Source organism: Syngnathoides biaculeatus, chromosome 22 (genome assembly GCF_019802595.1).
Source record: "Syngnathoides biaculeatus isolate LvHL_M chromosome 22, ASM1980259v1, whole genome shotgun sequence".
NCBI classification, from domain to species: domain Eukaryota; kingdom Metazoa; phylum Chordata; class Actinopteri; order Syngnathiformes; family Syngnathidae; genus Syngnathoides; species Syngnathoides biaculeatus.
This window is the reverse complement of record NC_084661.1, coordinates 2,515,575-2,541,457: the sequence shown is the minus strand read 5'-3', so window position 1 is coordinate 2,541,457 and position 25,883 is coordinate 2,515,575. Positions and strand designations below refer to the sequence as shown.

The 25,883-nt window shown below is 40.3% G+C and overlaps 1 protein-coding gene across 5 annotated transcripts; it reads right to left on the bottom strand.

Moving 5' to 3' along the window:
• Window positions 1–257: 257 nt before the first annotated feature.
• On the bottom strand, window positions 258–24,438 carry naglu (N-acetylglucosaminidase, alpha). Of its 5 annotated transcripts, XM_061811182.1 has the most exons (8): window positions 22,651–22,770; window positions 22,291–22,365; window positions 22,053–22,167; window positions 11,556–11,703; window positions 7,426–7,572; window positions 7,077–7,162; window positions 6,497–6,753; window positions 258–3,698 (listed from the first exon to the last, which is right to left on the bottom strand). In XM_061811182.1, coding segments are annotated over exons 3-8 (1,848 nt in total). In that variant the 5' UTR covers window positions 22,055–22,167; window positions 22,291–22,365; window positions 22,651–22,770; the 3' UTR covers window positions 258–2,490. The 5 variants fall into 5 exon arrangements, with proteins under 5 accessions (XP_061667166.1, XP_061667167.1, XP_061667163.1 ...); XM_061811183.1 differs by lacking the exon at window positions 22,291–22,365 and having other exon boundaries at window positions 22,651–22,787; XM_061811179.1 differs by lacking the exons at window positions 7,077–7,162; window positions 22,053–22,167; window positions 22,291–22,365 and having other exon boundaries at window positions 6,497–6,550; window positions 6,624–6,753; window positions 22,651–24,438.
• Window positions 24,439–25,883: the final 1,445 nt, after the last annotated feature.

Below are 25,883 nucleotides of genomic sequence, written 5' to 3'. Positions count from 1 at the left end.
AAATGCAGAAGAGTAAATATATACAAACATTTGAAAACTCATCCAGTTAAAAAAAAAACTACAAGTAATATAACATCCATACCTGGTACATTAAAAGTGGTGTGATATCCTGCCGGCGTTGATGAGAATTGAAAGCTCTTCTCCGGTTGTTTCAAGCATCAATCTTTAAAATTGTATCAGTTGGGCTTAAAAACGCAAACATTTAATTCAATTTAATAAGGCACACTGATGCAGAATCTTGTAAGGTATTGACAAGCTTAAGCAAACAAACCCATTTTCTTTATTTTTCTTTCCCTCACTCCTTCACAATCACCATGACCAGAACAATACAGAATTTGATCAAAAACCAATGAAATCACTAAATTCTCATCAATTCTCAATCCTAGTTCGAGGACACCAACCGATTAAAATTAACCCGACCAATTTTGCAAAGAACAGTTGTCAGACGTCAAGCTCGTATTATGCCAGAAGCTTGTTGATGATTTCAAAAAGTGCCCCGTAGCATTTAAATTTGCTGAGTTACATTTAATCACATATGCCCTGAAAAATACTGTCCCAATTCTGCAATTCTTATATTTTTGCAGTTTCCTAACTTTAATGTTTAAGATCTTTAAACAAATGCAAGCCAAGAAAGCTTAAAATGCTCTTTTTAAAAGATTTAACTAAAGGGAAAAAAAAATCAGTCACCTTGCCCTGTGTAAAAAACATTAAAAATAACAATCCCCTAAACCTGATAACCAGTGGGGCCGTCCTCAGCAGGAACAACTGAAATCAAACATTTTATATAACGGGCGATTAATCTTTGACATCTCCGTGGGTGGAAATATTTGGGCCCACTTTTCCTCACAGAATTGTTTTAACCCCCCCCCCTCCCCCCCGCCCTTTTGTTTTTTTTCTTTTTAAGCCATTCAGAAGTTGACTTGCTGGTGTGTTTTGGATCGTTCACCTACTCCAGAATACAAGTGCGCTTCATCTTAAGGTCCCACACTGATGGCTGAACATTCTCCTTCTGGTTGTCCCAAGTCCTCAAGGAGAAAAGCACCCCAAGACCATCACACTAGCACCATATTTGACTGGTCGGTATGAGGTTTTTTTTTCCTGAAATGTTTTGCTACATTTATGCAAGATGTAATGAGACACACACATTTCAAAAAGCTTCATTTTTATCCTGTTATTCCAAACATTTTCCAATAATTCATGGGAAACTTTTGTTTTTTTTTTTCCAATAAGACAACTATGTTCTTTTGGTCAACAGTGATTTTAACCGTGGAACTCTGGCATGGAAGCAATTTTTGCCCAGTCTCTTCCTTATTGTGTCATGAAAACAGAGTTTAACTGTACCAAGGGAGGCCTGCAGTTCTTAAGAACTTGTCACGAATTCCTTACTGGCTTCCTGGATGCATCAAAGCTGTTCTCTTGGGATAATCTTTGTAGGCTCACCACTCTTGTGGAAGGTTCCCTACTGTACCATGTTTTCTCCATGTGAGAACAATGGCTTTCCCTATAGTTTGCTGGAATTCCAAAGCTCTGGAAATATTTTTTGTAAAACTTTCCAGACTGACAGATGTTAAGTACTTTATTTCTCAACTGTGTGGGAATTTCTTTGGATAGTGTTATTTTGTTACAGGTAGTTTTAGATCTTTTGTCCAACTTGATTTTGTCATGTCAGATTGTTTAAATGATTTTTTGATTGAAGAGGTTTGGAGGTAATCTGTGAAAATTAACCAAAAACCGTGATTAACAATTCATTATTTGACAAGAGGGGAGGGGGACAATACTTTTTCCACAGGGCCAGATAACAGAATTTTTTTCCTTTAATAAATGAAACAATTTTTTTAAATACTTAAGTGAATAGGTTCAATTTGTCAGATATTTAGATATGTTTAATAATTTTAAAGTGGTGAAACTGCAAAAATATAAGAATTTGAGAATAGGGCCAATATTTTTTCACAGTACTGTATATGTAAAAGTTTTATTCCATGTAGACAGAGCAAAGCCCAAGTACATTGAAACTTATGCTCAGATAGCATCATTACATCCAAGGGTAAAAAAAAAATAAAATAGACATTTAAACTTAAAAACTGACAGCAACCGTATCTTTACTTTATACACAAAATTACAGCGAATACAAATGTTTGATCGTAAGCAAAAGGCAGTGGTTAATGTCAGTACGTATTGGCTTGGCACACTTTGAACCACAGTACCACAGTACCATACTGCAGTACGATAGCATGAATACAAATGCAGCAATTCTCAATTGTCAACCACGAACTGTGGCGTGGAAATGGAATACACCAGTCTAGTGCCAACCAGAATTTTGTTAGTGTAAAATCAGGGTGGTTGGCATACTTTCCCTCATTTATGACTTATGGGCATGTGGCAGGAAAATATTTCTTACTGCATTTCAGGAAAGAGTTAATTGGAAGGACAAAAACCTGATTTTCTTCAGTTTGGGATACTGCTTCACACATTTATCGAAATCTCTGCTGATCATAATAGTCTTTTCAAGGCCTGTGGGTAATACTTTAGGAAGATCCTACGGGTGATCTCGTACGTGTCACCTTGAGGCTTTGTGGGGTATTTTCGACCATTATAAATAAATCCCTTTTCCACCTGGAAAACTGCCTGGTTGAATGCATCTTGCTTGAATGGCTGCCCACTGTCCAGACACTTCACCAGTGTTTGGACAAATAGGCCCCACCGTTGGGCGTAGTAGTCCTCCATGAGGCCTCCCCACTCTTTGCTGGCATAGTCTTGGATTTCACCGCTAGGGCCCCATAGAGTGAGCTGGTTCCTCGCATTCATATCATATAACTGGGCCTCCTCCTCATCAATAGCTAAAGATTTGGCCTGCTCCAGCCATTTCCCCAACAGGAAATTGCGATCACTACATAGCAAACGATTGAGTTCTGGCAAAAGGTCATATATGAGGACCCCAGCTGAAATTAGCAGTTCGGGCAACTTTTGTTTATGAAAGGCATCTGTAATATCCAGGTAAAACGATGTTGTCAGAACTTGTAAAACCTCCCGAGTAACATCAACAAGATCATACCGGAAGGTTTCCTTGGACATGAGAGAAGGGGACACTTCAATAATGAGTTTCCAAGCATTGAACAAATCCGCTGGGTTGTACCAAAGGTCAGTGTTCATGTGAAGAGATGGCCGGCGCACCAGTGGGCTGTGGTTATGATTTCGATAATGTGGCAGAGTGCAATTGTAGACACTGGAAAAAAGGAGTCTCCATGCGGTGATGAGACTGTCTTGGGTGGTGCCATAACGCCGTATAGCATACAGAGACGCCCACTTAACCAAGTTGACCGGCTCCTTGCGCCATGCCAATTCACTCATTAGCTCATACATGACTGGATTCTGCTCAATACCCTCGGGTGTCATACCTATGCCAACCATGGTGGAGTTCGGAAAATGCAAGGCTTTGAAGGGTCCAGAGTTTATACTTTCCACTGTGCCAAAGAGACCACTGTTGCCACCAAAGTTTTGCAGCATGCACCAGATGAAAGGCTGCCCATAGAAAGACTCAGTGTAGGAGAAAATTGGCTCCGTCTCCGCAAACAAGTCTAGCACGATCATCCGTCCAAGGGGCACGCCGTGTAGTAGGGCCTGAATCTGGGCAGGTTTCCAGAAAGTTGCAGCACTAAAGAACAACCATCCCTGCATCAGCCAAATTGCCTGAGGATCAACTAGGGAGAGAGGAGGGGGGGAAAAAAAAAAAAAAAAAAAAGATTTTCATGAGGAACAAGAAAGGGACCGTTCCTGAACATGGTTGAAATATTTAACTCAGTAGGGAGTTTGAAGAGGGTGAAGTTTTGTAACACAATAGGTCATTTGTGGGTCCTCAAACTGGGACAATTATTGTACTTGGAAATAACAACAAATAAAACTGTGCTCAATCTTGCAAATAGTTGCAGTTTAAATATATGAGGGGCAGTCAAAAAGTAATTTAATTACACCAACAAATTATTTAGAACATTTCCAGAAATGTTCATGGTTTTTAGTTTAAATACATGTTAGAGAATTTTTTTTTTTTTTTTTTTTTTTTAACTTTAGTTTAAGCTTTTCTTCTAGTCTCCTGTCAGTCATTTGGGACATTACTTCATTATCAGATGCCTGTCATTAACAGAGAGCTGTGATATTTCTTAACCACCGCTAAATATTTTCAAAAAGTTGCTAAAATGTGCTTCGGGTTAGGATTATGCCATCTATGATGACACATGATGCTGATGTCATCAATGGTGACTCTGCCGTTTTCTCTGAGCAGTCCATCAACCCTGGCACAGTTCCCTGGATTAACCCTTGAAGATGGTGTCCCGGTCCTGCAGTCACTCAAAGCAGGATCGTGTTCTTTGCCTTTGATCCTCTGACATCCACTTTTTGACTGAGCAGTCGCCAAGTGCAGCTTCCCAAACAACATTTTGAAAATGTTTGTTTCCCCACGCAAGTAAGAAATTCATTCACAGCTCTCGGTTTCTGACAACAATCAAACAATGATGTCATTTTCCAAATATCTGACAGAAAAAGGACAGGCTTTGACAAAACTTTCTTTTTTTTCCATTAAACCTCAAACAAAGTAAACCAATATTAGAAGAGGAAAACAATTCAGTAAGAAAAGTTATTTGGTAAAAAACAGGGCCAACTTGGGAAGCAAGGGCTGCGGGAGTCAATCCTAAATTGGATTATTTAAAGCATCTTTGAATCTCTTGAAATGTGATATAAAATTTAAGTTTGGATTATTATTATTAAGTTAGATTTAGCCCACAAGCATGACGACTGCACACCTCTAACAGAGTCACACACTTTTTTTTTTTCTTCACCTTTGTGTATCATTCCGATAGTGGGTGTGGTGCTTTTCATATCAATTTATGGTGTGGTCCTTTAAAACAGTAGCCGCACATTTCACTGTCAGTAATTATTGCTGCAGCAACAGGCCCAAATTGTAATTTTTTGTGTATAATGCAGATTTTTTGGTCAACTGTCAAGTCAATGGTGCGTATTATACATCCGTGCGTGAAGGGGAAAATTATTTTTTTCCCCATTTTATAAATGTATGCTATGAGTTATGAAAAAGCTGTATGCTTTTCACTCCAAAATACCACCACCTAAAAGTTTCTTTCAGCTTGTCCCTTTCGGGGTCGCCACAGCGTGTCATCTCGGATGAACGCACACATATGTTTGGCACAATTTTTATGCCGGATGCCCTTCCTGACGCAACCCTTCTCAGGGAGTGGAGGCCCCAGGGGGATATGAACCCACAACCCCTGGTTTACCAAACCAGTGCTCTAACCACTGAGCTACAGGGCCCCCAAAATACCACCACCTAGAGGTTATGAAACAGCTGTAGCCTACACTTTCATTCCACTGTGACAGGCGTATGTATCACTCACAATATGTACAGTTGTGCTCATAAGTTTACATTCTTGGATAGGATTAGTGATATACAGTGGAACCTGGGAATTTGAACATAATTCGTTTCTGTTAAGTGTTCACTGAGAGAGTTGTTCAACTTCCGAAACATATTTTTCCATAGGAAATAATGTAAATTAATTTTATCCATTCCCAACCACCAAATACACCCAAATAGTAAATTGCCATTTTAGTTCTTATTTATGAAAAAAAATGTGCACCCTGCATTTAAACAATAAAAAAGTGCATAAACAAAGAAACTTAAATATGTATCAATTACCTTTTTGGTGGCAGTGCCATGGCATTGGAGGGACTCGAGAGGGGAGGAACAAGTATCAAAGTCACCTCTCTATGATTTGACTGCGCAATTCTCCAATAGCTTCTCCTCTCTTCTATCTTTGCTTTATTAATGTTAGTCACTCCTTTGGCAACACTAGCGCCCTTTATTCTTTAGAATAGTTGAAATAGTTGACTTAGCCATACGATCCTAGCTAGCAAGAGTCGTAACAAACACACATTTCCGTTCTTAGAGCCACTGTGGTTCGCTCAACTTTCCTTTTCTTTCACTGCTGATAGCACCACTGTCTTTCTTTGTGCCCATGGCAAAGAAAATACTGGAAAATTAACAAAAAAACCCAATCTTGAGAAGCACTGGCAAAGGTACACACTGAGACTATGAGCACTCACCGGCATGCAATAAAATCACTGAATGACTAAAGAGCTCAGACATAAAAGCAGATATATCGATTTTTGCTGCTTCTCAAAGAATCTACAGCTTCTATCTTTTCTTATCTCTTTTAATCTACTGCTTTTGCATCTGAACTCTTCAAGTGAGAAGCAGCTCATTTCGGCACCACCCCATGTGCATTCGTCATCGCGCCGCTTGAGCCCGGCTATCCGTACAATATGGATTTCGCTTTGGACAGATGTTTGGACACCGAGAATTGGGCCAAAAACCGAGGCATTTTTTTTTGTGTCAAAAAACGATTTGTACAGCCCAGAATAATAATGATACATCTTAAATTACTACAAGACCCAATACATCTAGTTGATTTTTTATTTACATGTAAAAACTCACCAGCGGTCATTGAGGCAAATACCGATCTACTGACAGCAGACAGGTAAGCGGGGTCTGAGGAAGGTGGAATCATCTCGTTGAAGGTGTCTGTGTTGTAAACGTGATCCGTTCCAAATTGCTTGATCACCTGGGAAAGATAGAGGGAACCAATCTGGAGGAAAAGTGGGTCCCGAGGGTCCAAGATATAGGAGCACGAGTAACTGCAGTTGAAGTGAGCCCATGGCCCCAATCTTGTTACGTTTGCCTCTGGATGCAACCTGAAATTCAAAATCACTTAGTGTGCTACTTCCAAATTATATAATGTGCAATTGAGTTTTACAGACATTACATAAATTAAATGGGAAAAATACTTTTGAAGTGATTTATCTTTATTTATCTTCTTTTTTTTTTTAATTATAAAAGCTTGGCATTTGAGCTGGTGGAAACGTGAAAGAATAATAAGCTACGCAAAACCACTTAAAGGAATTCTGTATAAAAATAGACCATTACATAATCTGTGTATTACTAGCAAGAAGTATTGCATGATTGCAAAATGTAATGCTCACGAGACCAGAAAAAGGTACAAAGATTTATCTTTTACCTGAGGATTCCCTTGGGGATATTCCCAGAGAAGGCTGGCAGCACTGGAATCATGCCAAATGATCTAATTCGCTCCAAGATTTTAAACTTTGAAAGATAAAAAAAAAAGCCTATTGGAAATTTAATGACAAGGAGCCCAGCAGAATTTTACTGTAAATAGCTGCATGTTGTATAGAACCATTTTGACCATTCTATGCAAATCATATCTTAAAAACATCTCACAGACAATAGGTTTTAATGCTGTGCTGAGTACTACTTTTTATCTTTTGTCTCGATTTTTCAAATACATTCATTCATTCATTCGTTCGTTTTTAAGTACAAAGCCATTGTAAGTATAATGGTTACAGTACTTGGAGGGTCAGCTGATTCACATGCCAGGACTGTGGCAGAGGTCCGCCAAACTCGAACATGTTTCCCATTCGGTTCCAGGCAAGAAAGGCCGGACCGGCGAAGAATTCTTCGATTTCTGATTGGTTTAAACCAAGAGCTCGGTACACCTGAAAGGTACAACAGGAATGTATACTGTAAGCAAATCTGTGTAAAAACACACTGTTTTACCTTGAAAATGTTTGCATCAAATAAAATATGACTGACAAACACCAAACATTAAAATATGTCAAATCAGAAAATGTGGACATGGGCAAAAAAAAAAAAAAAAGTTTGTGTTCAATGTATCTTTATTCTTTTAGCTATGCCAGCAACATACCGTTTATCTTAGTGAGAGGGAGACGAATAAATGCTTTTCCAATAGACCAAAGAACGTACAATTAACATGGGGAGTTATTTTGAGGAGATTGTAAATTTACACTGTTATAAAACATTAGACACTGACTACCTCATAGGAAAGTGTCATTTTCAGTGTTGTCCTGTAAAAAGATACAAAAGAATATTTACAAAAATGCAGTTATTTTTCATTGACCATTTATACATTTTATCATCACTACCTTGTATAACTTCATCTAGAACTTTCTTAAACCAACCGACAGTTTGAGCCAACTTGCTCAGGATATTATAGATATTTCACTTGACACCCTGATTTTTGACAGAAACTTTGGAGATTAAGACCTGAGAGTTAGATCTAGAACAGGGTTGGCGAACCCGTGGCTCTCGAGCCACATGCGGCTCTCATGAAGGCATGAAAGCATATCGAAGTTCACATAGAGACAAGCAACAGTCGTACTGACAATCACACCTAAGGGCAAATTGGAGTCCCCAATTAGGGCCATCCATAAAAATATTTAGGTTTCCGGGAACACGACCAACCATAAATATTCAAAAGCAAATAAAATTGCCAAAGTCAGCATTTTAGTTTTGTTTTTTTTGTTTGTTTTTTTAATACACGAAGGGGACATAAGTCTAGACAAGGGAAGTAACTGTTTGTGTGTCGACAATAACGCGAGACACCTTTGAATGTTCAGTAGTGCTTGAATTCAGACACCGCTCTGTACATAAAAGCGGCACACTTCCGCATATGCTGCTGGAACAACCCATTCAGCAGGGGGGTGGGCACTACCATTCCTATCAGTAACCAGGGTCCTGTCGCAAATATTAACCAATCAGGAAGTAATCTCACCGTCTGCCTCTCGCTTATTTTAAATGGCGAATAGATCGTGAGTAATAAGTTGAGAAAGGTGAGCCCTTCTTTAACCCATTCGTAGCCAGCGTCCCATTTTTGGAACATCATGATTTTCACGCATAATATCCTTCACTATATCAAAATATTTAAGTGTTTTAATCTGAAGCCATAATTTGGTATCAGGAGAGGGTAACTCATCGGTCAAAGTTAGCACACAATTATTTCCCTTTCCTTCCTGACCCAACATGGCTGCCTGAAGTACACAGCAACATAGTGTTTTCAAAGAGAAGGGAGAGAGAAACCAAGTTTATCATAATTATTAATGGGTAAGTGTCGTTCTAGAATAAGAATGAATTAATAAACATATCTCTAGTATGTACCACTTCACAGAACTGATAACATACCCGTCCCAGTTTTGGGACGCTGCCCACAAGAGAGTACATCTTTTTTGCCCTTTGTTTTATGTGTTAACAATGCAGCCCTATAGGGGGCACAAGCCAGTGCAATCTGTAGGCCGGTCCCAACCCTGGATAAATGCATAGGGTTGCGTCAGGAAGGGCATCTGGCGTAAAAACTGTGCCAAACAAATATGAGCGTTCATCTAAAGAATCCCATACCGGATCGGTCGTGGCCCGGGTTAACAACGCCCGCCCCCGGCACTGCTAACCTGCAGGGCGTCGGTGGAAATTCAGCCACTGTGGGTTGAAGAGAAAGAAGAGGAGGAAACCGGATCCATCGTCAGAAGAAAAAGAGGAATGCACAGAGCCTATAACTGAGTGTAGGGACTTTGAATGTTGGGACTATGACAGGAAAAGCTCAGGAGTTGGTTGACATGATGGTTAGGAGAAAGGTTGATATTCTGTGCATCCAAGAGAGCAGGTGGAAAGGTAGTAAGGCTAGAGGTTTAGGAGCAGGGTTTAAATTACTCTACCACGGAGTAGATGGGAAGAGAAATGAAGTAGGGGTTATTTTAAAGGAAGAGCTGGCTAAGAATGTCTTGGAGGTGAAAAGAGTATCAGATCGAGTGATGAGACTAAAATTTGAAATTGAGGGTGTTATGTATAATGTGGTTAGCGGCTATGCCCCACAGGTAGCATGTGACCTAGAGTTGAAAGAGAAATTCTGGAAAGAACTAGATGAAGTAGTTCTGAGCATCCCAGACAGTGAGAGAGTTGTGATTGGTGCAGATTGTAATGGACATATTGGTAAAGGAAACAGGGGCGATGAAGAAGTGATGGGTAAGTATGGCATCCAGGAAAGGAACTTTGAGGGAGAGATGGTGGTGGACTTTGCAAAAAGGATGGAGATGGCTGTAGTGAACACTTATTTCCAGAAGAGGGAGGAACATAGAGTGACCTACAAGAGCGGAGGTAGAAGCACGCAGGTGGATTATATTTTGTACAGACGATGTAATCTGAAGGAGGTTACTGACTGTAAAGTAGTGGTAGGGGAGAGTGTAGCTTGACAGCATAGGATGGTAGTGTGTAGGATGACTCTGGTGATGGGTAGGAAGATTAAGAAGACAAAGGTAGAGCAGAGAACCATGTGGTGGAAGCTGAGAAAGGAAAAATGTTGTGCGGCCTTTCGGAAAGAGGTGAGACAGGCTCTCGATGGGACAGCAGAAGCTCCCGGAAGACTGGACAACGACAGCCAAGAAAATCAGAGAGACAGGCAGGAGAGTACTTGGTGTGTCTTTTGGTAGGAAAGGGGAGAAGGAGACTTGGTGGTGGAACCCCAAAATACAGGGAGTCATACAAGGAAAGAGATTAGCGAAGAAGAAGTGGGATACTGAGAGGACTGAGGAGAGGCAAGAGGAATACATCGAGTTGCGACGTAGGGCAAAGGTAGAGGTGGCAAAGGCTAAACAAGAGGCATATGAAGACATGTACACCAGGTTGGACACGAAAGAAGGAGAAAAGGATCTCTACAGGTTGGCCAGACAGAGGGATAGAGATGGGAAGGATGTGCAGCAGGTAAGGGTGATTAAGGATAGAGATGGAAATGTGTTTTGCTGACAAGGTTCGAGAGAGCAGACTTCGATGGTTTGGACATGTTCAGAGGCGAGAGAGTGAGTATATTGTTGGTAGGGTGCTGAGGATGGAGCTGCCAGGCAAAAGGGCGAGAGGAAGACCAAAGAGAAGGTGATTTTTCATTTGAGGAAAAATGCCACTCCTGAACGGCCCAAAATAGATGGAGTCAAGACCTTACCTTTCCTTTAAAAAAAAAAAGAGAAAAATGTTGATCTGGGAAACCACCATCTTTTTAACAAAGTCCTGGAAGAGGTCGACCGAGCCAGCACCTCATTCCCAAGTTCAGTATTCAAAGAAAAATCTACGTGTGTGATTCAGGTATGCACGAGTGATTTTAAATCATTGTTGGCAAGTTGAAAATGTGAAGAAATACATCAATCCATCAATCCATTTTCATCACCACTTATCCTCACGTGGGTTGTGGGGAGTGCTGGAACCCATCCCAGCTGTTAACAGGCAGGAGGCGGGGTATACCCTGAACTGGTTCCCAGCCAAATCGCAGGGCACATTGAGACAAACAGCCGCACTCACAATCACACCTAGTGGTAATTTAGAGTGTCCAATTAATGTTGCATGTTTTTGGAATGTGGGAGGAAACCGGAGTGCCCGGAGAAAATCTACGCAGGCATGTAAGGCACTCTAAACAGTTGCGCCACCGTTCCGCCCAAAAGCCAAACAATGAAGTAAAAATCCCTTGGGTGACATCACTGAAATCTTGTGTCGTGAAAATAGGGAATGACCTTCATGTGGTATGATGTGGCTTTTTGGCTCTTTCATGTGTATGATATGGATCTTTGCTTTAACGGTTAAAAATGTGTGGCTCTTGATCTTTGACTGGATGGCCACCCCTCGTGTAGAAGATTATTGCTCTTACCTCTTGCCAAATGGCTTCTTGGCCAGTGAAAGCCAATGGAAGATTGATTCCATTCAGCGCCATCCAATCTATTTCTCTCTCCCACCTTGGCCAGTCCCACCACACAGAGGAATAGCTAAAGGTGCAAACATTTTGGTAGTAGCGGAACCTGGACACACACCAGATGTTGGACACATCAAATCAAATGTATCAACTTACAATTGCAACATTTTAACGTTATTTGTGTAATTTAAGTAAAAATGCACATGACAAAGCAAACAATGTTGGCCGATCACAACAAGGTCCTGATATTGCTCAAAATTTCAGGAATTATCTGTATTTCTATTTTGCTAGGTTTGTACTTGTATTGTTTTTCCCCAAAACCATTTGTACGGCAATCATTAATAATAATAATAATAATAATAAAAACTTTGTGCATGTGCTGATGTAGCGGTAATATATATCTCGGGAGAGGCTACAGGACACACTTGTCCTGGTCCCTGCAATTGTCAGAACAGAATCCCCCAATCAACTAAAATAAATGCTCAATGATGGTATAATATTTTATTAATACTGTTGAAAACACATACTACAGTCTTAAAATATTACTATACTATTTAACACTGTTTAACAAACGTTTTTTTGCATTAAATATTTGTGCATAGTGCAGTTTATCCAATACATTACACATCCTTGGCCAAGACTTCAAAAGAAGCATCTGACTGATCTCCAATCTGAAAAATATCCATCATAGCTATCTTTGGTGAATCACTGTCAAACTCATCGATGACTTGGTCCAGTTCCAGTTCCTCCTCCATTGAATCATGAAGAGTTATCCTATTTTGCACCTATAGCATGTCCAGTTCCAGTTCCTCCTCCATTGAATCATGAAGAGTTATCCTATTTTGCACCTATAGCATGTCATCCTCTGTGCCATCCATGGCGTTTCTGAGGAAACATTTTTTGAATCCCAAGAATTTTGGTTCCGCAGGGCTACAATCTGTAGCAGCATTCCTATGACGTCAGGCCACTATCAAAACGACAACTCAAACTATGGGGGAAACTAGCATACTGGGCACATTTTAAAAAAAAAAAAAAAAAAAAAAAGCTAGCATTTCAATTGTGTGCACCGTCACGTTTTTTTTTTTGTTGTTTGTTTTAAATGTGCCCATTACGCTTGTACTACGGAGTTTCAGCTCATGTTGTTTCGAAAGCAACCTTAAAGCCCAAGTGTCATCCCTATAAACATTCTAAAATAGATATTGTAATGAAAAATACATACAGTATAACATTATTCACTTCAATGTCTATACAGAAAAATAAATGTGAGCGGAGAGCGCGTCATCCATGCGCAAACTTGCAAAAGTGTCATTCTACGACATCCAAGTGGTCGCCATATTGGCTGCATCCTCTGTCTGTGACGTCACCGGGACATTCGCAAATGAAAACACACTGTGCACCCTAACCATGGGAGACAAACGCGCCCCTTCTGACACGGAAGCTCTTTTCGAAAAGGAGAACACCACACAACCGAGTGAAGTTACACTATTGTTTCGAGCCATATTCAGATGATATACAATCACGGCCAAACCGCATCCCCGTCCGATGAGCTCATGATGTAGCTGAGCTGTGCTGCTTAGGGGGTTGTTCATAGCCGCCGCAGTACGCGATGAACAACACAGTCGAGCGTTTTTAGTAGCTGTATACATACCTACCTGTTATTTGGAACGCACAAAGCTCTCGTCCTCTGCAATCCATTTTTCACAACGAACCGGGTCTCTTTCAAACTTAAGGATAATTCCATTCTCCCGAGTGTTCAAGCAATGTCCAGCAATGCAATTAGCCCGCATTTTGGCTAACACGAAGGAACAATGAGCTACCTTCCCGGAGGTAAAACTAATGGAAACAAACGAGTCCACTTGGGGGCGCCTCTGTCCTTTAAGTCAATTCCTGCTTCTTCTCGAAAACAAATCCCTCAAGAGGATTTTTATGGCGGGAGTTACAAAAAGCTGTATACGTCAAAATCATGTTTTGAGGTGAAAAAAAAAAACACATGGGCCCATATTGGCTACTGTTTTTTCCATTAATAAGATACTAAAAATCATTCATTTCATGACAGTAGCCCTTTAAGCCATTGAGCTCTTGTTGTTTTGAGCTGCTTCCGGGTTGCCCACCTCATTGGCAGGAGCGATGACATTTTTTTTTTCAAGTAGCTGCACAACTAGCCCTTGGAGTTGACATGTTTTGTCTTAGTTTAAGTTAAAACAAACTCACAGAGAGTTGTTTTTGATGTTTGGTGCAGTAGCAAGAAATATGCTATGCCTAACGATCGGAAAATGCCAAACTCCCCTGTGAGGAGGCCAGAGACGTAAGGTTAGTGGCGCACATTACCGTAATATATATAAATGTGTAACATAAGACATCGGATATCATATCGAAATGTATACCTTTTTTTAAACTCTATGTACCTGCATACGACTACACAATGTGATTGTATTTTTTATTTTTCATCCATACCTAAATATAATGCACCCTATTGTCTTTTGAAAATACTTTTGGAAAAGTTTGCACAGTATACATGAGAAATTACAGTACTTATTATTAGATTTCAACTGAAGTATTCATTTGAGTACAACATGATTATGATAGTGTGCCCCTATGTTGACCACACACACTTGCGTTACAGGATGAAATAGCCCTCTTTCTCCTCCTTTGTTGTTGCTTGTTGGCGCACCTCTCTCTGACTGAAGCCTTCAATGCAGTCTCAAACTAGTGACGCCAGAGCATGCGTCTGCGTGTAATGCAACAACAGAAATGTATCGGTGATGACAGTGGAAAAAAATTTGATGAAAACCACAGAAATGCGAGAAACTGGTACATGTGTACTAGTAGTCGTCCTAACTACTCAGTGCAGTATGGTCAAGTGGATAAATAAAAGAAGTCGTAGTACTGGATGTTCGTCACTACTGACAGCAGTCAGCTTGTTATGATCACGTATTAAAATTGATTTAACCTTCTTGTAAGTACTGAGTGTTTGGGACTGGTGAGGGTTGTCAACCATTCCAGCACTCCATGAAAGCTTGACACACACATAGCCAGACACGACTAGTAGTTGTAACATGTGCCATACATGTAGACTTTATCAATAGCGACAAGAAGTAGAAAGTGGCCAACTCAGCGCCATGACTACAAATGCAATTCCAATTAAGTTGGGACGTTGTGTTAAATAAAACCTGAATACAATGATTTTAGAAATCATGCTTAACCTATGTTTACTTGAATACACAACAAAGGCAAGACAGTTACTGTTCAAATTGATCAACTTTTTGTTTTAACCAAATAATCATTAACTTGGAATTTTATGGCTGTAACATGTTACCAAAAAAAATCTGAGACAGGTCGCAAAAAAAGACTGAGAAAGATCATCATCAGTTCAAACACCTGTTTGGAACATCCCACAGGTGAACAGGCTCACTAGGAACAGGTGGGTGGCCATGCCTGAGCAATTCAGGGAAGCTCCATTTATACCCAGTCATTCACAAGCAAAGATGGGGTGAGGGTCACTCTTTGTGAACAAGTGCATGAGAAAATAGTTGAACAGTTAAAGGATAACGTTCCTCAACGTACAGTACAATTGCAAGGAATCTAGGAATTTCACCATCTATGGTCCATAATTATCAAAACGGAGAATCTGGAAAAATCTCTGCATGTAAGACAAGGCCGAAAACCAACATTAAATGTCCGTGACCTAAGGCGACACTCCATGAAAAACAGATAATGTGTAAAGGATATCACCATATGGGCTCAGGAACACTTCAGAAAACCAATATCAGTAAATACAGTATGGTGCCATATCCACAGGTGAAACTTAACTCTACTATGCAAAGCAAAAGCCATTCATCAACAAAACCCCAAAACTCCACCAGCTTCTGTACCCGAGCTCATCCAAGATGGACTGATGCAAAGAGGAAAAAGAGTTCTGTGAGCCAACGATTCCACATTCCAAATTGGTTTTGGAAAACGTGGAGGTTGTGTCCCTTGTGCCAAAGAGGAAAAGAACCATCCCAACAGATAGGGACGCAAAGTTCAAAAGCCAGCGCTTGTGATGGTATGGGGCTGTGTTCGTGCTAATGGCATGAGTAACTTGCACATCGATGAAGGGCACCATTAATGCCGAAAGGTACATACAAGTTCTGGAGAAACCTGTTGCCATTCTAGTTACGTCTTTTTGATGGACGCCCCTACTTATTTCAGCAAGACAATGCCAAACTACATTCCACTCATTACGACAGTGTGGCTTTGTAGTAAAATAGTGCAGGTATTAAACTGGCCTGAATGCAGTCAAAACCTGTTTCGTATTGAAAATGTGTGGCACATTATGAAGCGTTAAATGCAACAACAGAGACCAAGGAGTGTTGAACAGCTGAAGCTGTACATCAAGCAAGAATGGGAAAGAATTCCACCGACAAAGCTTCAACAATTAGTGTCGTCAGTTCCAAATGTTTATTGAATGTTGTTAAAAGAAAAGGTGATGTACCACAGTGGTAAACATGAAGCTGTTCCAGCTTTTATGGAACATGTTGCAGTCATAAAATTCAAAGTTAATAATTATTTGCTAAAAAAAAAATTTTAACAGTTCGAACATTAAATATCTTGTCTCTGTAATATATTCAATTAAATATAGGTTGAACATGATTTGCAAATGATTATATTCTGCTTTTTTTAACAGAGCAATAGTTAACAGAGCAGAGAAACACAACAAATGGTTGTGAGTCTTGTTGTAGGTCCTGCTGCCATCTTAATGCCAGTAGCAGTTGTTAGATTGCTTAAATTTACAGCAACATAAAAAACAATTTCCATTAGCCTATCAAATGGCATTTAGTGTTTAAATATTCAATGATTAATTGTTTTATGCATTCTAGTTTTGCAGTAAACTTCAACTGGGTACAATGTACTTAAAGCAAGCAGTTTGCCTCATTTGGAGAACTGTTCGTGATCTGCTGAATTGAGCATAGCATGTTTGGGGGGGGTTAAAAGCAATTCTAATCAAATAAAGGGGTAATTATGTAATATGATGGGACAATTTTTAGTGGTCCAACAAAAAACATTGGGTAAGGAACAAGAAGAGTTTAACTGCTTTGTGCTCTAGTAGCATGACTAGAAAACAAAACAACAACAAAAATAGCTTTAATTTTTAGCACATAAAGCTTCTTCCTGCCTTTTCAAATGCCACCAAAACAATAAACATTTGGGTTTTTTTTTTGCATAATAATTCACACTTCTCAAACTAGTAGTTGTCTCAATCATTCATTTCCTAAAAAGAACACAAACTATTGATGTTCCCCTTTCCCAAAAAGAAAAGATTTTAGCTATTATTTCATTTTAAATATCAATTAATCTGTCACTTTTTTAAAAACTTAAGTCCCCTTACTGTGCCCAATATAAGACAAACCATGACCTTAAAACCAAGGTACACACTGAAAAGGGATTTATACCGCACTATGCTACAACCATCTTACTGAGAGCAACCATGACTATTAAAGGCCCCGGGATGAAAACCAAGTTTGACACCCCTGCCTTAGACTATTAAGACAATCATGGTGCCATGCTTTGCCATGCTTCACATGGCTTTTTCAGTCTGTGAATATGACATAACTGGGGTGAGCTGATGCGGGTCTAATTCACAACAGTTAATTGAGAAAAACGGTCCTTTAATGGACCTGGCCGCTTCATGTTTTCATTGCACCCTCAGTAAACAATGAAACAATGTGTTACGATGCTCTATTTGTCATGCACCCATGTTTTGATGTGCTGCGTTGCCATAATGGGTGTCCCCTACTCAAACATTGCCATCATATGCTGTGGCTTCTCAAATTCTTGCATAGTTTCCCCATTTTCATGTTTAAGATACAGCCATCCATTTCAGTACTACTTATCCTCACTAGGGTCACAGATGTGCTGGAGCCTATCCCAGGTATCTTTGGGTGAGAGGCAGGGTACACCCTGAATTGGTCACTAGACAATGGCAAGGCACATATGAACAAACAACCATTCACACTTGGAGGCAATTTAGAGTCTTCAATTAACCTAGCATGCATGCTTCTGTAATGTGTGAAGAAACTGGAATACCCGGAGAAAACCCGCGCAGGCACGGGCAGAACATGCAAACTCCACACAGGCGGGGCCAGGAATTAAACTGTGAGGCAGATCTGCTGACCAGTCATTCATTGTCCCACGTTTTTAAGATCATCAAATAAATGTAAATAGACAAAGATAACCCAAGTATACAAAAGATGTACTTTTGAAATCATTGTATTTATTCAGGGGGAAGGAAAAAAAAACAAAAAACCCATTCAAAGCTACCTCTCCCTATGTGGAAAAAAATAATTGCCTCCTTTTAAGTTTGCCCCCTTTCTATTAACTGGTGACCGCACCCCAGCAGCAACAACAACTGAAATCAAGTTTTTGTAAAACTTGAAATGAGTCTTTTACACCTCTGTGGAAACATTTTTGGCCAACTTATCCTTGCAGAATTGTTGTATTTAGAATTATTACATAGAATTTGGTTCAGCAACACTCAAGGGTTTTTGAGCATCAACAGACTTTTTAAGGTCATGCCACAACGTTTCAGTTGGATTAAACTCCAAACATTGACAAGGTCACACAAAAAAAATTCCCCAAGCCATTCATAAGTTGACTTGCTGGTGTGCTTTGAATCATTGTCGTCCTGCAGAAACTCAATTGCACTTCAGGTGAAGGTCACAAAGTGATGGGTGAGCATTCCCCTTTAGGATTCTCTGGTGAAGAGTCATGGTTCCATCAGTGACAGCAAGTCATCCATGTCCGGAAAGAGCACAGCAGCCCCAGACCATCACATTGCCACGACCATGTTTGACTGTTGGCATAATGTTCTTTTTCAAAAATTTTGTGTTGCATTTATACCATATGTAACGGCGCATAAAATGTTCTCCCGGAAGTCTTGTGAATCATTCAGATTTTTTTTTTTTTTTTTGCAAAAGTAAGCTGAGTCCCTGTGTTCTTTTTGGCCTACAGAGGTTCTCACCTTAGAACTCTGCCGTTGTTGTGAAAATAAACTCTGCATTCTAAAAAATGTGACTAGCAACATTAATAAATAATTTAACAAGATGAGCAACTACTATTCACATAGGGCCAGGAAATTAACTTACCCTTGTTTTTTTTCTTAAGTGAAATCACAATTTAAAAATAGCATTGTGTTTGAATGGGGTACTAACATTTATTTGATCATTTTGAATGAAAGTACAGAGCCCCTAAAGGGGCACTGGGAAAAAAAAACTAACTTTCTAACTTGTGATGAGAAACTTTTTCATTGAAAAAAAATAAAAAAACCTAACTCGTTTCTCATTCTAATGAGAATCTTACTCGTTGTAATGAGTAAGATTCTAATGTATGTACGTCTTCCGCTTTCCAGATCAACCAAGTGGCTGAGCCGCTCACGGCTGTGTATGGAAGTATTCCTCCGTCTTCCGGATCAACTGATACTGCTATTTCTTCATCAGATGAGGATTAAACCGAGAAATGAGCACTGGACATAAACGGTGTCCCATGTTATCGAGCCTTTGTTGTGGCAAGGACAGTACAAGTCACATTTGCGCACGTAGGTCATGTGACTCAAGAAAATGGCAGTGCCCCATGAAAATTCTTAATTGTCGATAAAAATCTTCTCAAAACACTATTAAATGAGAGAGGATTTAACATCACATTGTCAAAATAGAGTACATATTACATGACCTATTGGATACATTGTTCCTTGCAAAGCACTGGATTTCCCCTTTAACAAAAATTTAAATGAAGCGAGAAGAAAAATGAGCAGCGATGTTGAAAAGGCAATATTTATTCCACTGCTTTGGCAAACCACCCTTTCTGACAAATACACTTGACACGGAAAGTAATCAGATCCCCTTAATTTTTTTCCCCACTCTGTTATTTTGCTCCCATTTGCTGAAATCCTTCAAGTTACCCCCCCCCACACACACACACACACAAATACGTTTATATACACACAGCACCCCATATTGACAGGAAAAAAAATTCAATTTTTTCTGATTTATGAAAAAAAACTGAAATATCACGCAGCCATAAGTATTCAGACTGTTTGCTGCAACATATTTAGAATCAGGAGCTGTCCATTTCTTCTGATCATCCTTGAAATAGTTGTCCACCTTCATTGGAGCTGTTTGATTATACTTACTGGGCTTTACTAGAAGTTGTGGGATGACTTCTTTTGCATATATCCCTTTCTCCAGCGCCAGCACTTACCATATTGCAAACTTTGAAAGTGAATTAATTGCTGAGCTTTTGGCGCTGTCTGGAGTTGGCATGTTGCACACTTCACCTTACCATTCAATGGGGAATGGCAGCACAGAGAGGTTCAATCGCACCCTGGGCAATATGTTGAGGTCTTTGCCCCCCTGTTCTAAACAGAAATGGTCACAAATGGTCCAGACCATGACCTTCGTGTACAACTGCACTGTCCACGAGACCACAGGGTTTGCACCTTTCTATCTGATGTTTCCTCGCATGCCTAGACTGCCAGTCGACCTCCTCTTCAAGAACGTTCTCCATGAGATGAGACTGTGTGTGTGTGTGTGTGTGTGACTACGTCTATGTGAAAACACTGCTGGATGACCTGCACTGCGCCATGACATTGCCACCGAAGAACTGCTCAGCTGAGCAGGAACATCAAGGTAATCAGTACAACAAGTGGGTCAAGGGTCAGTGTGTATCTCTTGGGGACCAGGTGCTTCTGGCAAACAAAGGTGTTAAAGGCAAATCCAAACTCTCTGACAAATGGCAACACGATGTCTACACTGTTGTGGTAGTGAAAGCTTCCTTGCATGTCTACCAGATCAGGGATCGAGATGAAAATTAACGTGTTGTTCACCGGAACCTGCTCCTTCAGGTCAACTTCCTGCCCGTGGCTGGAACTTTGGATGACGATGATGCTCCGGTGACCATGCCTGCTCCTAATGAGATTGATGTCCCTCTTCCACCTGACTGTGATGGCACTGAGATGTCGGGGTTGGACTCTGCAACTGCAACTAGCTCGCCCATCCCTAGCTGGTTCCCTTTCCACTGTTGATGTTGGGGATGGTGGCCACACTTCCTCATGGGTTCATGATCACTCCTTCATTAATGTACCCTCATGTCCTGACATCCCTTCACTTTCACCTGGGGCAGGCCCTCCATCCCCACCGCACCAAAAGCATGCCTGCTCAGACCGCACCCTGGAATCAGATGTTGAGGACAGGCTTACCTCACGCCTTAGCAGGGTCATTAGGTCTGTCTGTTGGTTGATTGAGTCCATAACACGACTTGAGTCTGTTCTGGGGTTGACCCCAGTTCCAACGCAATAATTCATGTGTGAGATTTGGTTCTGAGGAGTGTATCTGGCTCCCAGGTGTGAAGATTTTTTTGTTGTTGTTCCCCCTTGATGTGATGACATGTATGGCCTGAATTTGTGTAGTGTATAAGGCACCTCATTTTCTCTATAGAGTATTATGGGTGTATGCTAGGCACCAAGCAGATCTAATTATCTTGTCCTTTAAATGGGAATGTTTTATCCTGATGCACTATGGTTGCTTTTTCAGAGCCTGTGTTTGTGGTCTGTAACATGACAGAATTTTGTGTAATTCTAGGGGTGGTAAATGTAACAGAGTTAATAGTATGTGTGTGTAGTTTATAATCACACAAAATTTGTAAGTATTTGCCTGACATATTAGAACTTGAGTGGAACGGTGCAATTAAAGGGAATGGAAGTACCGCAATGCACCTTTTTGCTAATATTATAGTTTTCATGCAGAACACGAATCTCAAATCTGTTATGAAGGAAACATTTTATTTTTCGATTATCTGCAAGAAATGATCGCATATTGCTGTATCCGCCAGAAGAGGATGGAAATATGGCGGAGAAAGCCGTAGGAATACACTGTAAGAGCGACGATCAATTTTCCGATAATTCGAGCGATGAACATTATTCTGAAGGGTCCCACGAAGATGGTGAAGTTAGACAGGCACACTTTCGAATTCAGACCAAGTCGCTGGCGATGAAGATGCTGACACAGCAATCAAACCCATTGTGCAGGATATGGCTTGTGTTGGAAATATCGACTGTTAAGCGTGTGAAGTTCTTATTCATTTTAGTCATAAACTGAAAAATAGTAAAGGCTTCAATATTCTGAATGTATACAGGAAGTTTTCGGTCTTGTTTTGAAATTATGCAAGCGCAGTGTACTTAGTGATTTGGTACGCGACAACTACTGTGCATGTAAAATGCTTACTTATCATTGCACAAAAACACACAGAAGCCGACAACATAGTCTAAGTTAGTATATTTTCACAAATAAGTAATAATACAATCACAATAATAAAATAATTTTTTAAAAAATATATTTTTTACAGATTGGTTTTATCTTACAAATCACTGAAGAATTCTCAAAACAAATGGGTTTTTCTTTAGCGTGAATACAAAAGACTCACATCTTATCGTCGTTCCAAAACAGCCCATCCCAGAATTTGTGACATCAGAAGCCCGCTCACGAAACGAGTCGTTTTGCAGGTAAGAGAAACTTGGTCAAAGTTCGGACTTATATTCCTGGGTAAAAATATCGAACAGGATATGCATTTTATGGAACAGTTGAACATACATTTTTGTCCACATTAGATAATTTGCGTTAGAAATTAGACATTCCACACACGTTAAAAGAGTTTGTTTCACCTTGTTAACGGCAGCTGTGTCAAATAAATGCAGATTGGCTGAGACGAAACCTGTGTCACGACGTGGTCTTTAAAACTACACAACGCACAAGTACACTGGTCACATCTAAATACTTGTTGTGTGATACTTACTTTTTTTCTTTTCAATAAATCTGAAAAAACGTGAACAATTCCGTTTTTTCTGTCAATATGGGCTGCTGTGTGCACATTGAGGAAAAAAATAAACAATCATTTTTAGCAAAAGAATGCAATATAAAGAAGTGGAAAATTGAAGGGGCTCTGAATTCTTTCCCGTCCCACTGTACATTACGAGCAACGCGGCACTGTGTCGACATCGGAGACGGAGGTTCGGGTCACTGACCTGTGCTGAGTGTTAATGCGAAGGACACCGGAGAGTTTCGGAAGAGGACGGGGTAAATCCAATTGATCACCGGACCAGGAAACGTGGCAGTTGCAGAAGTATTTCAAGTAGTTGTAAATCCCAGAGGCAACGGACACGCCGCTATTGCCCGTGGCGACGATCTTGTTGTTCTTGGTCGATCTGAGCTCACACACATCCAGGCTGTCGTTGGAGAGGCTCCTGTTGACGAGGACTACGAACTCTGCAGATCTGTTCCCGAGCAGGCGTCTCAGCAACTCCGCCACAGCTCTGCCTTGCTTCTTGTCGCTGGCTTGCGACTTCAAGTGATCCAAAGTGGAGAATTTACACGTCGCGGTGACCGAAAGGTAGAGCACGACGATGTAAAGCAGGTAGCAGTCGCTCCTGTGTAACATTTTGACTCGTACGGCAAATTTCCCACCGCAGATCTGGTTTAAAAAGAGCACGGTTGTTCCATTTGGAGTTCATCAGGAAGCATCGCGTTCATGTGGAAGTGATAGCCAATCACAAGATGCGGGGCTTTTAGGGGGCGGTTTTATATCTAATAGCAAATCAAAAGGAGCTAAATTTTTCATATGTGATGCGTTTATAGACGTCACCTGCTTTCGGGTAACCAATGGATTGTACCTCATTTCACAGGAAAAGCACGCATCAGCACGAAAATTACACAGCTACGAACTGTGCTTTGCTCAAGTCGGAGCATAAGTTTTTGGAAATGTTTTATTTTTTTAATGTTGCAGCCATTTTTTTTTATTGAGGTTAGATTTAACCCTGAATAAAGCGAAACATTAATGAGATAATTTGTTGTTCAGTAAAACATTTCTACATAATATTTGCAGTCAGCACAACGAACAAGATATCAAAATATCAAGTGTTCCTTCGCATTAGCAAACCCAGTGGTCTTTTTTTTTTCAATTTGATCGGTAATTACTGTAATCTATCTTTTAGTCTTGATGGTGTGTTATTGGAAGTCATGCTGCTCTATGGTGTCCAGCTTTAAACTGACCAAGGTATATGGCAGCGATAACGCTTTCATTTGCACAAATTTTAAGTCTCTTTTACTCAACTGTAACATTATCGCTCCAACCACACGATTGTGTTCAGATGTTTAACGATGTATAAATTGTGGACATACTCACCACAGAAAAGGATATTGTATGAGAAATTTTACCCATTTACTTTTAAATTACAGTATTACGACTTGTTTGTTACGTTTTTGTGCGTCACCTTTTAAACAATCGGTGAAAAGAGAATGATGTGTATTTTTTTCAAAGATAATAATTACAATCGGCGGCACGGTGGGTCAGCTGGAAAGCGTTGGCCTCACAGTTCTGAGGTCCCGGGTTAAATCCCGGGCCGCCTGTGTGGAGTTTGCATGTTCTCTCCGTGCCTGTGTAATGGTATGATTTTGTGCGTCATAATAGAGACAAAGTGTGGAGTTCACTATTATTTTGAAAGACAGCACGTGCTCTGGCATTTATTCTTTTTTTTCGTTGTTTTCAACGCTATTACTGATGTAAGGAATTGGGCGTTTAAAAATGTTCATGTAAGGGGGAAATGCAGCTCAAGTGTTGGGGGAAGAGCTGAGAAACACAGGAAGTAGGTTTCATGTTTTATTTTGAAGGCACATTTATCGGACGGTTCAACGAGATCACTTCCTCTTGTGTTTCTGGTTGCTAAGTGTAAGAGCTTTGAGTGTCTTTGGGAAGAGTGCATGAACATTTGTGAATGTGTCTCCTTTTTAATACAGTGTAAGAGAGAGGATTAAAACAGGTTGAGACCAGCCAACGATTGTGTCTCATTCATCATATAAAAAAAAAAAAACAACGCAAAGTTAGACCCACTACACTTGTGTGGGTTTCCTCCGGGCACTCCGGTTTCCTCCCACATCCCAAAAACAGGCAACATTAATCAGACACTCTAAATTTCCCCTAGGTGTGATTGTGAGTGCGAATGGTTGTTTGTCTGTGTGCCCTGCAATTGGCTGGCAATCAGTTCAGGGTGTACCCTGCATCCTGCCCATTGACAGCTGGGATAGGCTCCAGCACTCCCGTCACCCTCGTGAGGATAAGCAGCTAAGAAAATGGATGGATGGAATAATTACAATCTTCAGAAAACTTGATACAAATTCACCGATCCATCCATTTTCTTGGCCACTTATCCTTAAGAGAATCACAGGAATGTTGCCGTTACTTTGTAACCATTGGAAGTGCTCAATCTCAACAAATGGCAATGACCTGTGGAATCCCTCAAGGGTCAGTTCTTGGACTCCTGTTCAGCCTGGATATGCTACTCTTGGGGCAAACTTTTCATAACATTAATTTTTGACTATCATAGCTATGCAGATGACACACAGTTATATTTAGCAGTGTCTCCAGATGACTACAGTTCAGTTGAGGTGTGTGTTACTGTCTAAAGCAGATAAATTACTGGATGAGACATTTTTTTTCCAACGGAACCACAACAAAACTGAGATGCAGTAATTGTTTTTGGCAATAAAAAAGATGATTGCACACTATCTTTAAAAACCAAAGACCAAGTCCAAAACCTTCGTGTTCTGATAGATTCCGACCTGACTTTCAACAGTCATAACAAATCAACGACTAAAAGTGCCATTTACCATCTGAAGAACATATCTAGGGTGATGGTTTGCATGCAAACTCATCCATGCTTTTATCTCAAGCAGACTAGACTACTGCAATGCTGCAGGTCAGGTTCTGACCAGAACAAAGAGGTCTGAGCATATAACACCGATTCTAAAGTCCTTACACTGGTTTCCAGTCAGCTTTAGAATAGATTTTAAAGTTCTGCTACTGGTCTATAAAACACTAAATGATTTAGGTCCTGAATACATGAAAGAAATGCTTACGGAACACAAACCCAGTAGAGCTCTGAGATTGATTGACTCAGGTCTAACAGTGGAGTGCAGAGTGCAAAGCAAACATGGTGAAGCACCATTTAGCTATTATGCTGCACACAAATGGAATAATTTGCCAACAGAGATGACGTCAGCTCCTAATGTCAATGTTTTTAAATCCAGGTTGAAAACGTTTTTTTCCCTCATGTGTTTAGAACAGGGGTGTCAAACTCATTTTTGTCGCAGGCCACATCGTAGTTCTAGTTTCCCTCAGAGGTCCGTTATGACTGTGAAACCATAAAAATCGTTTATGGCCTCATCATATTGACACGTGAAATTTATGAATTACTTTTGGAAT

What these genes read in the sequence shown, in the direction of transcription:
- naglu (XM_061811178.1), bottom strand. Translation starts at nt 23,063, where the DNA reads ATGTTACACAGGAGCGACTGCTACCTGCTTTACATCGTCGTGCTCTAC. An exon ending in CGCATTAACACTCAGCACAG is followed by an intron (nt 11,704 to 22,650) that starts GTCAGTGACCCG and finishes GTGTGTGTCCAG; the next exon opens with GTTCCGCTACTACCAAAATG. An exon ending in TGAATCAGCTGACCCTCCAA is followed by an intron (nt 7,163 to 7,425) that starts GTACTGTAACCA and finishes TATCTTTCAAAG; the next exon opens with TTTAAAATCTTGGAGCGAAT.